The following is an 18,029-nucleotide window of genomic DNA, read 5'->3' on the forward strand; positions in this document are numbered from 1 at the left end:
TGCCAGCAAGGATTGTTGTCCTTGGTTCACAGATGAAGGGACTGACGCTCAGTGAGTTGTAGGGGCTCTCCCAAGGCTGCTCAGATGAGAAGCATGAGTCGGCTGGGATGACACCCGTCTGCCTGGCTCCAGGGCCTCTATCCTCAGGCCCCAGGTCAGAAGGGTCTGGTCATCTCACTGCTGCCCTTCTGCTCCCGCCCCCATGGCTATGACTGATGGGCGGGCCCCATCAGCATTCCGGGGGACAGAGTCCTCCCTTCCTCACAGTTCAGAGGGCAGATGGGGTGGCGCAATGCGAGGAGATGAGGGCTTGGGGGAAGAAGCGGCTCAGACGGAGGATCAGGGAGGCCCACTGACATCCCGAGTCCTCCCTCCTCCCCCAGTGCTAACAGAGTAGAAGGAAATATCCAAGGGAAATGCCTAGGATGAGGCTAGGAAGAAACAGGCGGAGTCTAAGCCGCAGGGGGGTGGGACCACAGCCCTTCCCAGCATGGGGCAGGACCTAAACAAACCCGCCTCCTCTACAACTCTGGCCTCAGGCTGCCCCAGCTGGAGAGCACAGGAGCCAAGCACACAGAGGCAGGAGCAAGTTTCCCAGGAAGACAACCGCCTGGAGAGTGGGTTGAGTCTGAGCAGGACTCCCTAACCCACGCCTGGAAGCAGTGACTACTGGCCCGTGTGGCCTGGGAAGCATTGCCGGGTGCCTGCGGTTCCCGCCGTGGGTGCATCCGCTGCAGTCTCCAGAACCCTTGGCAAGGCTCACTTCCTCCCTGCTAAGCTCCAGGTCCTGAGATCCAATCGAGGGCTGGAACTTGCTTCACTCCAGCCATCATGGGACCTAGGATAGGTGAGTCGGAACAAGGTTGGGAAGGGGCATCAGATAGAACCCAGGGAGCCTGCTTGTGTGAGAAGGGAGGGGCAGTAGAGCCCAAAATGGGGGCGGCAGCAGCAGTCCCAGCTCTGCACAGTCAGGCACGTGGCCAGGAGGCAGCGGAGGTGTGGAGGTGTGCTGAGAGAGGGAAGGACAGCCGGGGCAGGAAGGGGCGCCGTTTACCAAGCTGGAGCCAGGGAAGCCGGCCGCCCCTCCTTGAGGGGACCGAGACTGAGACAAGAGGAAGGCAGGCTGGGAAGCCCCTCATCACGTCCTGCTCGCCCCCTCCTGGGGGACGAGGAGGGAAACAAAGAGAGCGGAGGGAGAGAGGAGTGTGCTGCTCAGCGAGCAAGCACAGACTCTGAGCCGGCGGCGGGAAGGGCAGATGAGTGGTGGCCGGCCCGGGCAGGAAGTGGTGTGGATGCAGGGAGGGCGGACAGAGAACCCCAGAGGTGTGCCCCACAGGGAAGCGGGTGCCAAGACCCACAGGGACCGACCTGTGTTGGCAGGGAGGAGGCTGGACGGCAGACGTCCTGAACCCTCCAGGAGCCAAGCTCAGAGAGTGACAAGGAAGCAGTGGTGTCCAGGATGGTGTTTCTGGAACCACAGCACTGAACATTTGTTGGGCAGGCAGAAGCAGGAGGAGGCCTTGGGAGGGGTGTCACCTGCGTGTCACCTGCTCCCACTTCATACCAGGTGACCCTCACACCCCCTCAGGCAGGGCGGCATTTGCTCCTGGGAGCCCAGCAGTGAGGGCTGCATGGTCCATGGGGCAGGCAGGGACTCCATGGAGTGGGGACTGTGACCGGCAGGAAGGGCCAGCGGATGCTTCCTCTCAGGGACCTCCCTAGGGAGATGCAAGGGAAATCAGACTGGGAGGGTCACATGGGGTTCTGAGTGTGCCACTGACAACTTGGCTGGGGTGGGGGGAGCGTTGGAGCTGTGCGGCCATCATGCTTTGCACCCTCCTCCCTGTGCCAGTTTCCTGACCTCTGCAGGGCCAGCTCTGGACCAAATACTCTAGCTCCCCACTGCCCACTCCACCACCACACACACACACACACACACACACAGGCATGTGCATGTGCACATACACGCACACACATAGGCACACAAGCATGCGTATATACACAAACATACACGCACACACATAGGCACACAAACACACGTACATGCACATACATACACATGCATACAAACACAAAAGCACATGTTTTGCGGCAGGAAGCTGGCCCCAGCATCTCGCCCCTTGACCACCAGAAGCCACTTCTATACCCTGCTTCCTGAGCCCTAACATGCACTGTGGTCAGGGTCACGGGGCACGGAGGGATGTGGGAATGCAGGTGGGGCAGGATACAGAGCCAGGCTGCAGGTAGAGAGCCAGCTGCTCAAGCCATGTGCAGATACCAAAGGGATGAAGGTCAGATCTGGCTCCCACAGAGCCCCAGGCCAACTCGCTGGGGACCTCAGGCATTGTGTCCTGCCACTCCCACAATGGAATTCAAAGAAGCTGATTTCCTCTCTATCTTTTCTCACTCTTCCAAATGCCAGCTCCTCCAGGAAGCCTTCCTGACTAACTTCTCCAGCAGGAGGTCACCTCTTCCTCTCAGCTCCCAGGTGCTGTTTGACCTCTCTTTGTGGGTCATCCTTCCTTGTCCCCAGTGGTGCTGCTGCTATCTCCCCATCCCCTTTGTGTGAGCCAGTTATGGAAAGAACCAGCAGCCCTGGGTTCAAATCCAAGCTCTGCTCCCCTAGCTTTAGGACAGCTATGTAGGAAACAGGGATAGGAAGGCAGTGATTGGCCTAATGGGGCCTGGCAAGCAGGCCCCAGAGTGGGGATCAGGCCCAGGTCTGCATGGCACCAAAGCTCTCTCCTCTCTGTGCCCTCACCCTTGGGCTCTCTCCTCACTTCCACAGACCCTGCACATGAATATTCTAGGGAAGGAGACAACATTTGCAAATGCTCAGGGAAGTGACCTGACCTGCATGTTCGTGGGGACACTGAGCTGCCCAGACCAAGTGGCGTAGGGGGGACCCTGGGCAGTGCCACTGGGCTCCATCACCAGGAGCTCGTATGCCAGAGTAGGTATTTGGACATTGTCTTGAAGGCAGTTGGGAGCAATAGAAGGTAACTGAGAGAGGCATTGGCCATGCTTCAGTGGTGCAGAAAATCTGTGTCTTTTTTTTTTTTTAAGATTTTATTTGAGAGACAGAGAGGGAAAGGTCTTCCATTGGCTGGTTCACTCCCCAGATGGCCACAACAGCTGGAGCTGGACCAATCTGAAGCCAGAAGCCAAGTGCTTCTGGGTCTCCCATGCAGGTGCAGGGGCCCAAGCACTTGGGCCATCTTCTGCTGCTTTCCCAGACCATTAGCAGAGAGCTGGATTGGAAGAGGAGCAGCCAGGACATGAACTGGTGCCCATATGGGATGCCGGTGCCACATGTGGAGGCTTAGCCTACTACACCACAGTGCCAACCCCAGAATTTGTCTCTCGGGAACTTGCAATAACAACCCCACTTTCATGAGTACAAAGCGCTCTCGCATCCGTTTCACAGGGGAGGAAGCTAAGGCCAGGAGCAGCCCAGTGACCAACCCCCGGCCACACAGCCAGTCATGCAGAACCAGGCTCAAACTGAAGCTCCCACAGGAGGCAGGGCCCTCGCTGGTCTTTGACTAGTCTATTGCAGGCCTGTGCTGGCAAACAAAGACTGAGGGGCAGGAGCCACAGGGAGCCACCCAAGCTGCTCCCCAGGATCTGTGGGGCCTGTGCAGCTCAAACCTGTGTTTGGAAGCTGGTCTTTCTCCAGGGCTGGGGACTCATGAGAGGGAGGGGTCTGGGGTGCTGTGAGCCCCATTTGGAGGCAGCTGAGCCACAAAGAGTGACCATGTAGAGGGAAAGCAGCGTGGCCCTGTCTCTGAACTGCTTGCTTGGGGTCCAAGGAGACCGGCCTGGGTTCCCAGGGGTTCTGGGAGCACCATCCCCCATGCTCTTTCTGGTCTCTATTTTTAGGGTCATCAGGGGTCTAAAGGGAGTAGCAGGGGCCAGAACTGGGAACAGAAAGTCCCAGCACAGGGTCCCTGACCCGGTTCGGAAACCACCAGACGATGCCTGGCCCCTCCCCTATGTGGCCCGCTCTCCCTCAAGGAGCTACAGCTGGGAGGCCACAACAGCTGCCCGTCGACCACCCAAGGGGCCTGCTAGGAGGAATTTCCCCAGAATGACAGCCAAGCCCAAAGCCGAAACCTCCTGCCTTCCTGTCCTGCTCCAGCCTGCCTTCTCTCTCATTCGGTTTAGCTCAACTCAGCAATTGTGTTTGTGACCTGGGCAGGCCTTGAAAACTGAGAAGTGGTTTGTGTGGAAGGACACCCCAGCTGAGGCACAGCCTGGCAAAGGCTCAGAGGTGGCAGGGGACATGAGGTTGTGAGGAGTGGTGACAACCTATTGAGACCAGAGAGCAGGGGTCAGGGTGGTGTGTCCCTGAGGGAGGAGTAGCTCCAGGAGCCAGGCCAGCTGTGCACTGAGACATTTGTCTGTTCCGTTCTGCAGGTGCCTGTCCTGTGTCACACCTGTCTGTCCTAGGCTGTACCTATCTGTCCCATGCTGCACGTGCCTGTCCCGTGTCACACCTGTCTGACCCATGCTGTACCTGTCTGTCCTGTGTCACACCTGCTTGTTCTGTGCTGTACCTGTCTGTCCTGTGCTGCACCTGTCTGTCCTGTGTTGCACCTGTCTGTCCTGAGTCACACCTGTCTGTCCTGGGCTGCACCTGTTTGTCCTGTGCTGTGCCTCTCTGTCTGTCACACTTGTCTGTCTTGTGTCACACTTGTCTGTCTTGTGCTGTACCTGTCTGTCCTGGGCTGCACCTGATTGTCTTGTGCTGCACCTGCCTGTCCTGTGTCACACCTGCCTGTCCTGTGTCGCACCTGCCTGTCCTGTGTCACACCTGTCTGTCCTGTGTCACACCTGTCTGTCCTGGGCTGCACCTGCTTGTCCTGTGTTGCACCTGCTTGTCCTGTGTCACACCTGCCTATCCTGTGTCACACCTGTCTGTCCTGTGTCACACCTGTCTGTCCTGGGCTGCACCTGCTTGTCCTGTGTCGCACCTGCTTGTCCTGTGCTGTACCTGTCTGTCCTGTGCTGCAGAGGGGGCCGGAGGAGCCGGGAGCTCACCAGCATTGAGGACTCTGGTGTGCCAGGCCAGGGGATTCTCCTTCAATCCCACCAGCAATGCTCTGAGAGAAGCACTCTTCTCTCACTTACAGAGAAGGAAACTGAGGCGGGGAGAAGCTAAACAAGCTGCCTGAGGCCACTCAGCTTCACTTCAGTGTGGCAGATCAAATATTCGACTCCAAAGTCTTCTGACCCCAAAGGTGTCAAAGGGGATCTGACTTGCCCCATCAGACAGGAGGACAGTAGGTACAACCTCTGCCTGGGGCGGATGACTGCCTGCTCAGGCAGAAACAGGGGTAAACGATGCCAGATTTTACTGTGAGAGAAACCCAGGCCACCCAGTGCTGCAGGAGCCAGGCAGGGGAACCAGTGGCCAGGGGAGCCAGGACAGTGCAGGAGGCAGGCAGTGCTTGAGGCAGGGGGTCACTGGCAGGAGGCTGGCCTCCCCGGTCCCCGCCATATCTGACCAGAGGCATCTGCCCTCACAAGGGATGCTGGCCCAACATCTGCTGCTGGCCACTGTTCCCTTCCTGGCTCAGGCAGCAGGCATGTTAGTGAGGGAGCCTGGTGACTTTCCCAGTGGCACCGTCCCTGGGTGGTTCCTCCTGAGTTCAGGCACAGGGTATAGGCATCTCACTCCCTCTGTGCAAGTGTGGCCACTTGTGACTTCCATTGCCTCCTGTTCATCCGCAGTTCCCAGACCCCCCAAGATCTTCCCCCAACCCACATCCCCTCTCCTGGAGCCCATGGTCTCCTGGGCATCACCCCTGGGTGCTTCTCTGCCACCCAAACTCACCATGACTAGTGTTGAACTCACCACCACTCTGTGGGCCTGGCAGTCAATGATTGTGCCCCTGGCTCCAATGCTGCTCCCCAACTCCAGGCCCTATCACCCCTTCCCACTGTGGGAGCACCCGCTCCTCAATCCATTACCACTGCACCACTCTGGCCCTATTACCCTATGTGCCCCTGGACCTCACTCGCCCCCTCTCTCCCGACCCTGCCTCTAGCCTGGCTTCTCTACCCTCCCGCACAGCCATGGTGGCCTTCCCAGGAGGGGGAATCCAACACATCCCCAGCCACAGGGCAGAGCCCAGCCCTTTAGGCTGGCAATCAAGGCAGGTCACAGCCTGGTCCCCCCAACTCCCGACACCTCCCGCCCCACCTCCCGGCTTACCTCTTGGTGCTCCAGCCTTGCCACTATTGTTACTTCTGCCCATTTCTCTGAGGCTTCTTCCTTTTGGAAGCTTTCCAGAGCTTTCCCTTCTCAGCAAAGATCTCTCTGCTGTATTTCAGTAGCCTTGACACACCCAGTGTTACACTCTGAGTACCTGTCAGGGTTCAAAGTTCAAAGTCTGCCCTATTCCCACAAGCATGCACCAGGGGCTCCCTGAGGGTGGACACTGGGCTGCCTGTCTCTGATCCTTGGTGGCCTGGCTCAGGGAGGCATACATATGAATCTTCCTTCAGAGCTTCAGCTCTGAACCTGCCATGGTGACCCTGAGCAAATACTGGTACCCTGGCCCCATTTGCTCACCCCTGAAAGTGGTTAGCTCAACCCTGTCCTGTGGATTCCCCATGCCCACCGTTTCTGGGGTTCACAACTGGGGAAGACCACAGGCAGGTGACGAGATCCCCAGAAGCAGGCAGGTGGTCACTCCCAACAAGGTTCCCACAGGACAAACTGCCACGTGCAGGTCCAACTGAGCATGGCCGTGTGGGAATAGGGGCTCAGTGTTGCCAGATCCTCTGGTCTTTCAAGAAAAGAAAAAAAAAATCTGAAGTTTTGTGTGGGTCGTGGCAACTGATTGAAGGCTGTCCAAGAGCCAGCATTGTGCAAGCCCAAGAAAAACAGGCCTCAGGGCCACATGTGCTCCCAGGCAAAACAAGCCCAGAGGACACCAGCCACCTTGGGGTGCCCACCAGAGTTCACTGCCACCCAGGGGCCGTGGGCCTAGTGTCCTGGTGAGTTTGGGGCAAAGGCTGACAAAGCTGGCACTTGTGAGTCACCGTGCAGTTGATGAAAGACGTTCTCTGGGTGACTTCTGTGCAGGTGGAAATAGGACAGGTGTCTCACGGCTGCTTTCACAAACACACAGGGATCTGCTTGGTAGCCCAAGGGCACACTAGGGCCAAGTGGTCCTGGGTCTTGCTCTCTACCAAGTGACAGGCTGGAACATTCTAGACAGAAGGTGTTACAACTTGTGGCTCCCAGATCCAGGCCCTTCTCTGGAGGCCAGCCTGGAGCAGGCGTCAGGACTGAGAGCTTTCCTGGGCTGTGGCTCAGCCTCTCCAAAAGGTTCAAATCCAGGCCTGGCTGTGGGTCCTGGACCCCAGCATGTGCAGGTCCCCTAACCACAGGCCACATGTCCTTCTTGCCATGGTCTCCTTCCCAGCCGCAGCTGACAGCCATTAGGAGAGGGTGTTGACCGTCCCAGAAACTGACTATCCAGAGAATGGAGAGCTGAAGGATAGGCTGTCACCTTGACAGTTCCCAAAAGGGAAGCCGGACCAGAAAAACAGCCATGGGATTATTTTTATATTTGTTCTAGGACTGTCATTGCAGGCACCACCTTGTGGTTGCCACTGGGGGCCCAGGAGTCAGACAGACATGAATCCCAGCTCAGGCTTCAGGATTTACCAGCCCTGGGCCCCCAGAGAATCACCTCCCATCCCTGAGTCTGTTTGCTTGTGTGCACCGTGGAGTCACAGCAGCACCCTCAAAGGGTGCTAGGAGAGGCCCACAGGCCCAGCCTGTCCCCACACACAGCGATGCTGGGACTGTAACAGCCCCTGCTTCCCCCAGGACAAGCTCCCCAGTCTGGCTCTGCTGTCAGATCTGGCCATCCTGTCAGGATGACGGGAGCCAGGGTGCCCTGTCCCCAGCCAGGGCCCTTGTTGACTTTCCTCCCCTCCCCCAGCACACTGCTGTTGAACTTTTGCCAGAGTCTCTGGTTCTGGATGTGGCAATGCTTGTTGCTGCCACAGAATAAATATGGAGGCATGTGAGTGGTTGTGGCAGAGATCAGACAGCTGGCAGGTAGACTGGCTGCCTGATGGGCAAGAGGGCCACACTCACAAAGCCTCCACTATGGGTCGTGTCGATATGGGCCCCCTAGCTTCGACCTACACAGCTTGTTGATGAGATCAAGTCTATTGCTTGCCACAGTAGGGGACAACACCGCTGCTCGGGGCTTTGGCACCGTCTCTGGTCAGGGAGGTAAGGTCAGCATTTAGGATTTAGAAATGGAAGTTTGTATTAAAGCCTTTTGGTGCAGCCTGGGAGGTGGATCCATTTGGGAAGAACTGGGTATGAATCCCAATTGAATGGTTTGTGATTGGTAAAAATTACAGCCAGGTGAGAAATTCAGGGGGAGAGGTCATGGGAGCTGAGGCCAGCACTGTTGACAGTCTCCTTGGGGGTAGACTGGTCTCTTAAGATTTCACATCAGCCGGCACCGCAGCTCAATAGGTTAATCCTCCGCCTGCGGTGCCGGCACCCCGGGTTCTAGTCCCAGTCGGGGCGCTGAATTCTGTCTCAGTTGATCCTCTTCCAGTCCAGCTCTTTGCTATGGCCCAGGAGGGCAGTGGAGGATGGCCCAAGTGCTTGGGTCCCTGCACCGGCATGGGAGACCGGGAGGAAGTACCCGGCTCCTGGCTTCGGATTGGTGTGGTGCGCTGGCCACAGCGGCCTTTGGGGGGGGGTGAACCAACGGAAAAGGAAGACCTTTCTCTCTGTCTCTCACTGCCCACTCTGCCTGTCAAAAAAAAAAAAAAAATTTCATGTCATGTACAAACTATGTGCTTGGGCTGCACAGTCTGGAAAGGGGAAAAAAATGGTATCAAAGGCAATGGTATAGCAAGATCATGTTCATGTAGGTGCTCAGGTGTGGTTTCAGGTTTTTAGTGCCTGGGCTAAATATGGGGGTGGATGCTTTTGGTTCTCATAGATGCCTTCAGCACTGGGAGATGAGACCACTAGCCTAAGTCCACACAGCAGGACTGCAGCTGGGGGCTTCAAACCTGGGTCATTGCAAGAAGAGAGTTTAGGGGTCCCGATCCTCAGGTGTTGTGGTTGACCACGGCTTGGCTGAGAGGGGCGAGATGATGCAGAGACAATGGTGACTGTGTCAGAATGGAGGCCATACCTTGGAGGACGACCAGGTATGTGTGGAATGGGGTGGGTCCAGTTGGGCCGAACAGCCTCCGAGGATCTTGAAGATTTATCAGGAAAGGGGAGGGAAATGGCTGTTTTGGAGAGTCTACTGTGTGCCTCATGTGCCTCACCTTGTGTCAGGGGAGAAGAGGTTTCTTGCCCTCCCCCACTGCCAGGCTCATGGCGGAGGCACCCGTAACAAAAGGCAGATTCACGAGAGAAGAGCATGCCGGTTTCTCTACTGGAAGTTTCCAGCCATGGACATGCATGGGAACGGGAAGCCCGAATGGATAGTCGGCATCATGCAGACAGGCACCCGTGGGGGAGTGTGGCTGGGGAGGGGCCCACTCTCACAGTGATAAGGGAATTCCGCAGAGCCTGTGCATCGGGATTCCTCTCGGGCCCTGTATCATCAGACATCAGCTCGTTCCCCCTCTGCAGATACGGGGAGGACAGCTGGCCCTGGGTCCTGCTGCAGGGAGAAAGGCGGGAAGGTGACCTCCCAGGCTTTACAACCTGCTTCTGCTGTTGGCTCAAATGCAAGGGGGCTGAATTGGGGTGCAATGTCCTCAACCTCAACCCTAGACAGTGTCATCCACACCTCACAGATGAGACCAAGGCTCAGAGAGATTGTGGGTTGGGTCCTGGCTCACATAGTGGGCAAAGCCAGGGTTCCAATCCAAGTCTGAGGACATCCAGCCTTCACCCAGCTCCATGTTTCCTGAGGGGGGTGGGGTCCTGAGCCTTCCCAGCAAGGGACAGGCTGGACTGGGCAGCTTTGCCCCTCGCCACCCAAACTCAGCTGCACTGCACAGCTCAGATACCTGACCAGCCAGGGGAAGCCTGCAGCAGGAGCTCTGACAGATCTGCAGCTGCCAGTGCCCCCCTCCCCCACCCAGGGGTGCTGGGAGGAGGGGGTGTCATCTTTGTCCTCCAGAAACAGCCATGTCTCTAAGGGATGAAAGAAGCCCAGGACACTGAGCCTCACAGAGGGGTGAAGACTGGGTCCCTCAGGGGAGCAGACTCCAGGAGAGAGCAGTTGAGGGCATGAGGACTCTGGGACTAGGGACAGTCTCGGGCACAAAGAGGCCCCAAGGATCCAGGCTAGGGCTGAGAGCCACATGTTCTGAGCTGGCCCCTTCCATCTGTCCCTCTCCCCTGCCATTCCCAGGTGGCCTTCAGAGCTGGGGCTGCAGGTCAGCGACTCCTCTCCCCCAGTCACAGCTCCTGCCCTGTCATCTGGTCTGCATGGCCCTGTGATGGGCTGGCCCTGCTGCCTGCAAGGTGACCCAGTGAGGCCTGGGGGCCATGGCAGAGAAGCATGCTGTGTACATGGAGCCTTGAGTGATGTTGAGCTCAACCCCTGGGGTTGAGGCCCAGGACCAGTGTGGCCCAGCAGAGCTAGGGCTCCGAGCCTGGCTGTCCTTACCACAGGCATGGCAATAATAAAGCACAGAGAGCATGGAGCCAGGGAGGAGGTTCTCGGGGGTGTGGCGCATGTGGCCCAGAGCCCAGCCTCCAGCAGGTGACCTAAGGCTGCCAGGGAAGGGAAGCCAGGTTCAGCCTCCCCTAGGAGCTTGCACTTTGAACCACCCTAGCTCCTCTGCCTCCTGACCCCAGTACCCTGCAGAGCCTCCCCACACTCCCCTGCCCCAGGCTAGCCCCCCCACCTCCTCCGGGTCAGGTGTCCATTTTGTTGTAATATTTTCCTGTTTCCTCTGAGTGTTTATGCCCCCCAAAAAGGGACTCCTCCCCAGACATACGCACTTCCATTTCCTCAGTTGCATTCCTCAAGGCCACCAAAGAAAGATACTCAAATGGCCAGCCGTGGGGAGTGACAAATAGAAGCTGCCCTGGCTCTGGCACTTCACCTGCAGGGTGCCAATGATTGGAAAGACAGTAGCAGAGAAACCTGAATCCAAAATGGTGCAGCCACTGTGGGAAACACTTTGGCAGTTTCTCAGGTTAAACCTACAATTGTACTATGACTCAGCAATTCTACACTCACATAGACACCCAAGAGAAGTGAAAACGTGTGTCTAGTATACGTTTGTATGGAATGCTTATGCGCAATGTGTGTAATACCTAAAAACAACCCAAGTATCCGTCAGTTCCGAGGGGATGAGCTGGCTGTGGCGACCCCCACGATGGATTATTATTCAGACACACAAAGGGGTAAAGCGCTTCCACCTGCTGCAATGTAGATGAACCTTGACAAGATTGTACTATGCCATTCAGGGCTGGCACTGTGCCGCAGTGGGTAAAGCCAATGCCAGCATCCCATATGGGTGCTGGTTCATGTCCTACACTTCCGATCCAGCTCCCAGCTAATGGCCTGGGAAAGCAGCAGATGATGGCCTGAGTGCTTGGATCCCTGCACCCATGTGGGAGACCCAGAGGAAGCTCTGGCTCCTGACTTCAGCATGGCCTGGCCTCAACCATTGTGGCCATTTAGGGAGTGAACCAATGGATTTAAGAATCCCAGCCTCAGTCTCTCTCTCTCTCTCTCTCTCTCTCTCTCTCTCTCTCTCTAACTCTGACTTTCAAATAAATAAATAAATCTTAAAAAAAAAATAGCTGGTCACAAAAGACTCATACACACTATATGCTTCCATTTCTAGAAAATGTCAAGGCTAGGCAAGCCCGAGACAACAAGTGGCTTGGTGGCTTGCCAGGGGCTGTGGGGAGGAGCAACAGTGAGTGACTGCTGATGGGTGTGGGGTTTCTCGTGGGATAATGAGATGGTGTGGAATGAGATCCTGGTGATGGTTGTACAACTTTGTGAATGAGCTGGAAAGCATGGCTTGTGCACTTGAGAGGCGTGGATTAACTGCACGTGAATTGTGTCCAGATTTAAACCTCAGGCACCCACACACCCTGTGTGTTAGCATCTGGTGGTCCAGGGTCTGGGCCACCGCCTCCCAAGTTTGCTTCTGGGTATGAAGACCAAACAGAGAGGGCCTCCCTGGTCAGAGGTGTCCTCAGGTCGGTGTTCAGGTCCTAGGAGGACTGTGTCCTCCGAGGGGAAGTGCTGCATGCCGCGTGAGGGACCTGGACAATTGGGGAGACTTCCGGCAGGAAGTGGGGCCCTGGGAGCAGGGTGGGGGGACAGAAGGCCCAGGGGCCTCTGTCAAATGGAGGGTGGAGTCTCCCAGGGCTGCACCTCTGTACTCCCCAGTGAGTCAGCAGCAGGAGACCCCAGGAGATGCCTTTGAAGAGGCTCAGCTTGCCTCTGGCTGCAGCGATAGGGATGTGACAGGGGCCCATAGTCACCTGTGAGACGGGGCCTCCGGCGTCAGCGCAAGGGTTGGACTGGATGAACACAGAGAGCCCTTTGTGCGCTGGCCAGCAACGTGGGTAGTGGCATGATCTGGGGACCGGGCTGGCTGGCCCTGTGATTCCATGCAGGGTGCACCCTGTGGGGGGTGGTATCCGTTCCAGTGCTTCTCCAGGAAGAGCCTGATGCCCTGACTGTGGACTGGGTCTTGACGCTGCACCTGGATCCAGACAGACCCAGGAGATTCAGGCCCAGACTCAGCCTTCAAAGTCCCCGCTGTCTCACAGGTGTGGGCCCACTGCCGCCTGAGGAACTCTACATGCCTCGTCCGGGTGGCTGGGCCGTTGCTCTTGGGTGTGCTGTGCCCAGAGGTGGGCAGCTGCTCCCTAGAAGGGGAGTGTATGCTGGGAATAGAGCGAAGGTGTCGAATAGGTGCCCCCCGTGAGGACCTAGCTATCATGGCACTGGGGACACTCCCACCCTGGTAGGGAGACCCCTTCCCACGCGTGAACTAGGAATCCAGACTTCTGAAGGTGGCTGGATTCAGACTCTGTCCAACCACTGAAGTCCCTCCCCCTGAAATACCTTGGATTCCAAGGTCTATGGGACATGGATTAGGACCGTTCTCTGAGATTTCACCTGTTCCCGGGTTGTCCATCCTACAGAGCCGGTGGGCAAGGAGCCCCCCACACCAGACAAGGCCACCATGCCCTCAGAAGACACAGCTGGAGAGGATGCCAGCCCAGCCCCTCAGGACTTGCGGCCCAGCGTGTTCTACAACATCAAGGTAGCTCTTGGGGCCTGGCAGGGGCTGGGGCCTTGGAACCTAGCAGTTCTCTGGGGAACTCTGCCAGGTTTCTAGGTGGACACTGGTGGGCTGAGCTGGGGGTGGGCAGCTGTGTGCAGGTGGGGCTCACAGGGCTCCTCTAGGGGACAGACAGCTCTGTGGTACTGTGGGAGGATCTGGGTGAATCTGGGATGGATCCCTAGAGAAAGCAGCAGGGTGGTGGAGCAGGGAGGAATTCCTGGTCCAGGCCACAGGGACCTCTGAGGGTTGGAGGCCCCCCAATTCCTGGCACCATGAAGACCCCACTCTCCATCACGTGGGTCTCCAGTAGCCTCCAAGCCCCCAAGAATAGATCCAGTTTTGAGGTTGGTATGAGAAGCCATGGGCTATTACACTACTTTCTTTTGCTATGTCTCCTCTGATCTGTTTCCCCTCCTCTATTCCACACTCCTCTCCTCCCTGCCCTGCCCCACCCCACAATCTCCCCTTTCCCCCCACTCCCTGGGACAGTTCTTCGTCCTGTGCCACAGCCTGCTGCAGCTGACCCAGCTCATGGTGTCCGGCTACCTCAAGAGCTCCATCTCCACCGTGGAGAAGCGCTTTGGCCTCTCCAGCCAGACCTCGGGGCTGCTGGCCTCCTTCAACGAGGTAACATCTCCAGAAGCCCCCCAGCAGTCCCCAGTGTCCCCTGGAGCGTACTCAGGATAGCAGCCTAGTTTCTAGGAGCCAGAGGCTGCTCCAGTCACTCTGCCCTGCCCAGTGCCCTCAGGCAACCCCCATCACAGTCCCCTCCCTGAAACCTCCCCAGCTTGCTCCTGCCAAGGCATCCTGGCCCAGCAGCCTGCCAGCCACGTGCTCAGGGCAGAGGCCCACAGGGACCCCTCCTGCCTCGTGTCCCTATAGCGGGTGCTATCCTGCCCTCATGGGTGCTATGGAACACTTTAGAGCGAGTCGGTGTCCCCAGAGACACCCACTGTCCCTCTGGATCCTTTACCTTTGCAAGTGCCTGGTCACTGTCTGCCCCTGGAGGTTCTCAGAGAATCACCCTTCAGCGGTAGCAGGGGGAGGCTTAACAACATTCTGACATCTAAGGCAGAACTTTCAGCCAAGGGGTGGGGAACGGTGTGTGACTTTGGGGCACCGACAGCCGCCCTGAATCCTGCCTACGGCTCCATAGGCCTCTGCCCCTGGGGCCGGCAGCCAAGCAGGAAGGAGTGGATGAGCGGCTTTGGGTGGATTTGGAATCCAGCGGTGACAGAATGCCTCCCCCACCAACTGTTGGCTCCTCTCCCACCCCGGGGCAGACTGCTACAAATTCTCCCCAAGGCCTGTCAGCTGCACAGTGTCCCCATAATGCTCTGTAATGTACCCCCACCCACCCTTCCACCACGAAATCTCAGGGACCAGAAGGGAGGGTCCTTACCTTGCAAGTTGCTTCCTGTCTCTGGGCCTCAGGGTCCCATCTATAAAATTGATACCACATCACCATCCCCACTCCCCCAGCGAGGGGCCTGGGGCTCACCCCTGGTCACCAGCCTGTACCCCAGCAGAAGTGCCGACCAGCTTGTACCAGCACAGCCCACCCCTGCCCTGCAAGATCACACGTCCCTGCAGCACCCACATCCTGGGACTGTGATTCTGAGGCTTAAACTGCCAAGCCTAAACCCTCCAGCCACACACTCTTTGTCCCTTTCTCTCAAGACATCCCTGAAATTCAGGACCCCTTCCCCTTCCCGCCCGCCCCCTCCCTGTTCTAACAGGGCCCAGAGAAAGGGACCTGGCTTTGCCCACCCTGCCTTCCTTTCTGCCCCCTAATGGAGCAGTAGCAGCCCATCACACAGAAGGGAACACTGCAGTGGGCCACAGGGATGAGGGTGGCGGAGACTCTGGCCCAGGTTTTGCTCCCCTGTGACAGGTCACCTCGTCCCTCTGCAGGTGGGGAACACAACCTTGATTGTCTTTGTGAGCTATTTCGGCAGCCGGGTACACCGGCCGCGACTGATCGGCTGTGGGGCTGTCCTGGTGGCCCTGGCGGGCCTGCTCATGACTCTCCCACACTTCCTCTCGGAGCCGTACCGCTATGACCACAGCAACCCCGGTAAGAGCATAGGGGCTAGGCAGCAGCCTGAGATGAGGAACTGTATTACCACACACCCGGGCTCACCCTCAGGCCTTCCTCAGACTGAATGGACACCTGCTAGCCCTCCCCATTCCCTCCCCACTGCTCACTGAGTCCCAGCCCAGGTGGGTCTCCCCTGGGGAATGGAGATGTACAGTCCCAGGGCAGGGGGAGGAGAACTCCTTGGATGTCACTGAGGGCTTTCTGAGATGGGGTTGGATTTAGAATGCAGCCTTCTTTAGGGCCTGGCATGCAGCAGAGCTTGTGAAATGCTTATGGGGTGATGACAGCAGCATCGTGCCCTGCTTACTGGGCACCACACAGGATTCTAAGCACTTTGTGGATATTTACACACTTAGTCCTCACAAAAAGCCGAGACATCATTGGAAAAAGGACTCAAGGAGTGAATGAAGAAATAAAATATGAAAAGCTATTAGACAGGAATAGTGAAGCCCTGTCCAGCCCGTGGGATTTTGTCAAAGGCCTACTTGACAGATGCCTGTCCATTAAAGAATGACCAAGCCACTTGAGAGTTTACCTCATTCCTTCCCTCTTCTAATCACCCATCTGTCTGCTCATCTATCTACCCATCTGTCATCCATCTGTCTAACCTTCCTTCCATGCATTTGTCCATCCAATGCTCCATCCAGCCATCCTGCCATTTATCCATCCTTCCATCTACCTATCCATCCAACCATCTATCCACCCATCCACCCATCTGTCCATCCATCTAGGCATCCATCCAACCTTCCTTCCATCCACCCATCCATCCATTCATCCAATCTTCCATCTATCCATCCATCCAATCTTCCATCCATCCATCCACACATCCATCCATTCATCTATCCATCTACACATCTATCCATTCATCCAATCATCCATCCATCTAATGATCCACCCAACAAACACTTAATGCTGTCTACTTTATGCCTGACCCTCACAGTGAGCTCAGTACTTTCATCCAGGGAGCTCCTAGTCTGGGAAAGGAGAAAAAAACAAACAAAACCCCCAGTGTCAATTATGTAAGCAGGTAGCAATAGAATGAGCCCAGGGGAGGAGCCCTCACCCCAGCGTGGCATCAAGGAAATCTTCCCAGAGGAGAAGTGCTGTCAGCATCTTTCTTCCCTTATTCTCCCATCGTCTCTGACCTCTGGAATTTCACCATGTGACAGGACCAGGGGGTGGGGATGAAGCTGATGTGCCCCAGTGAAGTGCAGGGTTGGAGTGAGCATGGTCAACTCTGCTATGAGGCCTAGAGCCCAGCACCTTAGGAGATGGCCGGAGAGAGGCTGGAGAGACCCTGAGTGGGGGCAGGACTGTGGCAGCTGGAGGGAGCTGCAGGGAACTGAAGGAGGAAGCCCTTGAGCTGCAGCTTAGTGGGAAGGGGGCAGTGCGGGTAGAGGGACAGGGACAGAGCTGTGGAAAATGCAGAGTGGGCGTGGCGCATACAAACTGGACACCTCGATCCAAGCCAAATGTTGATAAGAAGACTGTTGCTTGGAATACCCCAAAATAATACTTCCTAATGTTTCTTTGTCCAGAATTTTCATTTTACAGAGTCTTTTCTGCACAAGGTCCCATATGCCCCTGTTCATCTTTACTGCCACACAACACCCCTCCAGCTACAGCTCTCTGTGAAACCCCAGCAAAGCCTTCCCCTGCCTGAGCCCTGTCTATATGTGGGCCCAAAATGAGGGCAAGTCTTAGTGGCCTCTGAGCCCCCAACCTGCTCTGCCTCCCAGGATAATTCACACAGGATTGTCTACTTACCCCAATGTCTATGGAGCTCTCTTGTGTGCCAGGCCCCTGAGAGGTGCTGGGGACCCAGGAGCAGAAGAGGCAGGCATCTGCCCTAGAGTAATCCTCAGAGCTGACATCTAAGGGGAACTGTGCAGGCAACGTTCATCTCCCATGGGGAAAGAGTAACTGCCATGTCCTCCCAAGTGAGGGCAGCCAGGCTCAGAGAGGAGAGGCATTTCCCAAGCCCACAGCCAGCAGAACGATGACCCAGCCAGGTGGCCCTGCCCAGAGCCCAGACACTGCACGCTGACTCTCTGCTTCCAAATCTCTTATCTCAGGGAATATCAGTGCCAGGAGGTCTGTTGGTTCTAGAAGCTCTGCTTGAGAGATGAGGAAACCCAGGCCCAGAGAGGGTGAAGGTCTCTGCCCAAGTCATACAATGAGGTCCTGGCAGCTTTGTGGAAGGTCCAAGTCCAGGTTCATGACCTTGGTTCCCATAGCTCTTTCCAATCCAGGGAGTGGCTCTCTGGGCTGAGGTGCCCCAGCCCAGAGCCCCATAATGGAAGAGCCACAGAGAAAAGGCCTCTCTGACACCCACCCCGGGATAATAATAGTGTGAGGGTCTCCTCCTATTTGCTCGCCAAATACTGGTAAGCTACAGGGAGCAAACCTCGGGGACTAAAATAGGAAATCCTCCTTCACCACGCTCTGCAGCTGTGTCCCCAGCTAACACTGAACCTCCCCAAAATGAATGCCAGGGGCACCAGAGTTCCCCAGGGTCAAGCCCCTGCTCCCTGCCCCTGCCCAGCCCTGCCTTTGGCCCTGGGCCAGCCCTTTACTCTTTGGGACTCAGCCATTCTGAACTCCCACCAACACAGTGCCCTTCTGCAGCCCTGGGTTTTGCCTG

The 18,029-nt window shown here is 56.8% G+C and overlaps 1 protein-coding gene across 4 annotated transcripts in view; it reads left to right on the forward strand.

Moving 5' to 3' along the window:
* Positions 1 to 371: 371 nt before the first annotated feature.
* Positions 372 to 18,029, forward strand: part of SLCO2B1 (solute carrier organic anion transporter family member 2B1) — a 48,701-nt gene continuing 31,043 nt past the window's right edge. The window contains exons 1-5 of one of the 4 annotated variants that reach the window (XM_062196718.1): positions 8,178 to 8,263; positions 8,994 to 9,207; positions 13,142 to 13,263; positions 13,774 to 13,911; positions 15,199 to 15,361. In XM_062196718.1, the coding sequence (XP_062052702.1) occupies positions 9,162 to 9,207; positions 13,142 to 13,263; positions 13,774 to 13,911; positions 15,199 to 15,361 (469 nt within the window). In that variant the 5' untranslated portion in view covers positions 8,178 to 8,263; positions 8,994 to 9,161. Of the gene's footprint in view, positions 848 to 8,066; positions 8,264 to 8,993; positions 9,208 to 12,679; positions 12,764 to 13,141; positions 13,264 to 13,773; positions 13,912 to 15,198; positions 15,362 to 18,029 lie in introns of those variants that run through there. The other 3 variants (XM_062196720.1, XM_062196717.1, XM_062196721.1) reach the window with 3 other exon arrangements.

The sequence above is a fragment of the Lepus europaeus genome, chromosome 7 (assembly GCF_033115175.1).
Source record: "Lepus europaeus isolate LE1 chromosome 7, mLepTim1.pri, whole genome shotgun sequence".
Lineage (NCBI taxonomy): Eukaryota > Metazoa > Chordata > Mammalia > Lagomorpha > Leporidae > Lepus > Lepus europaeus.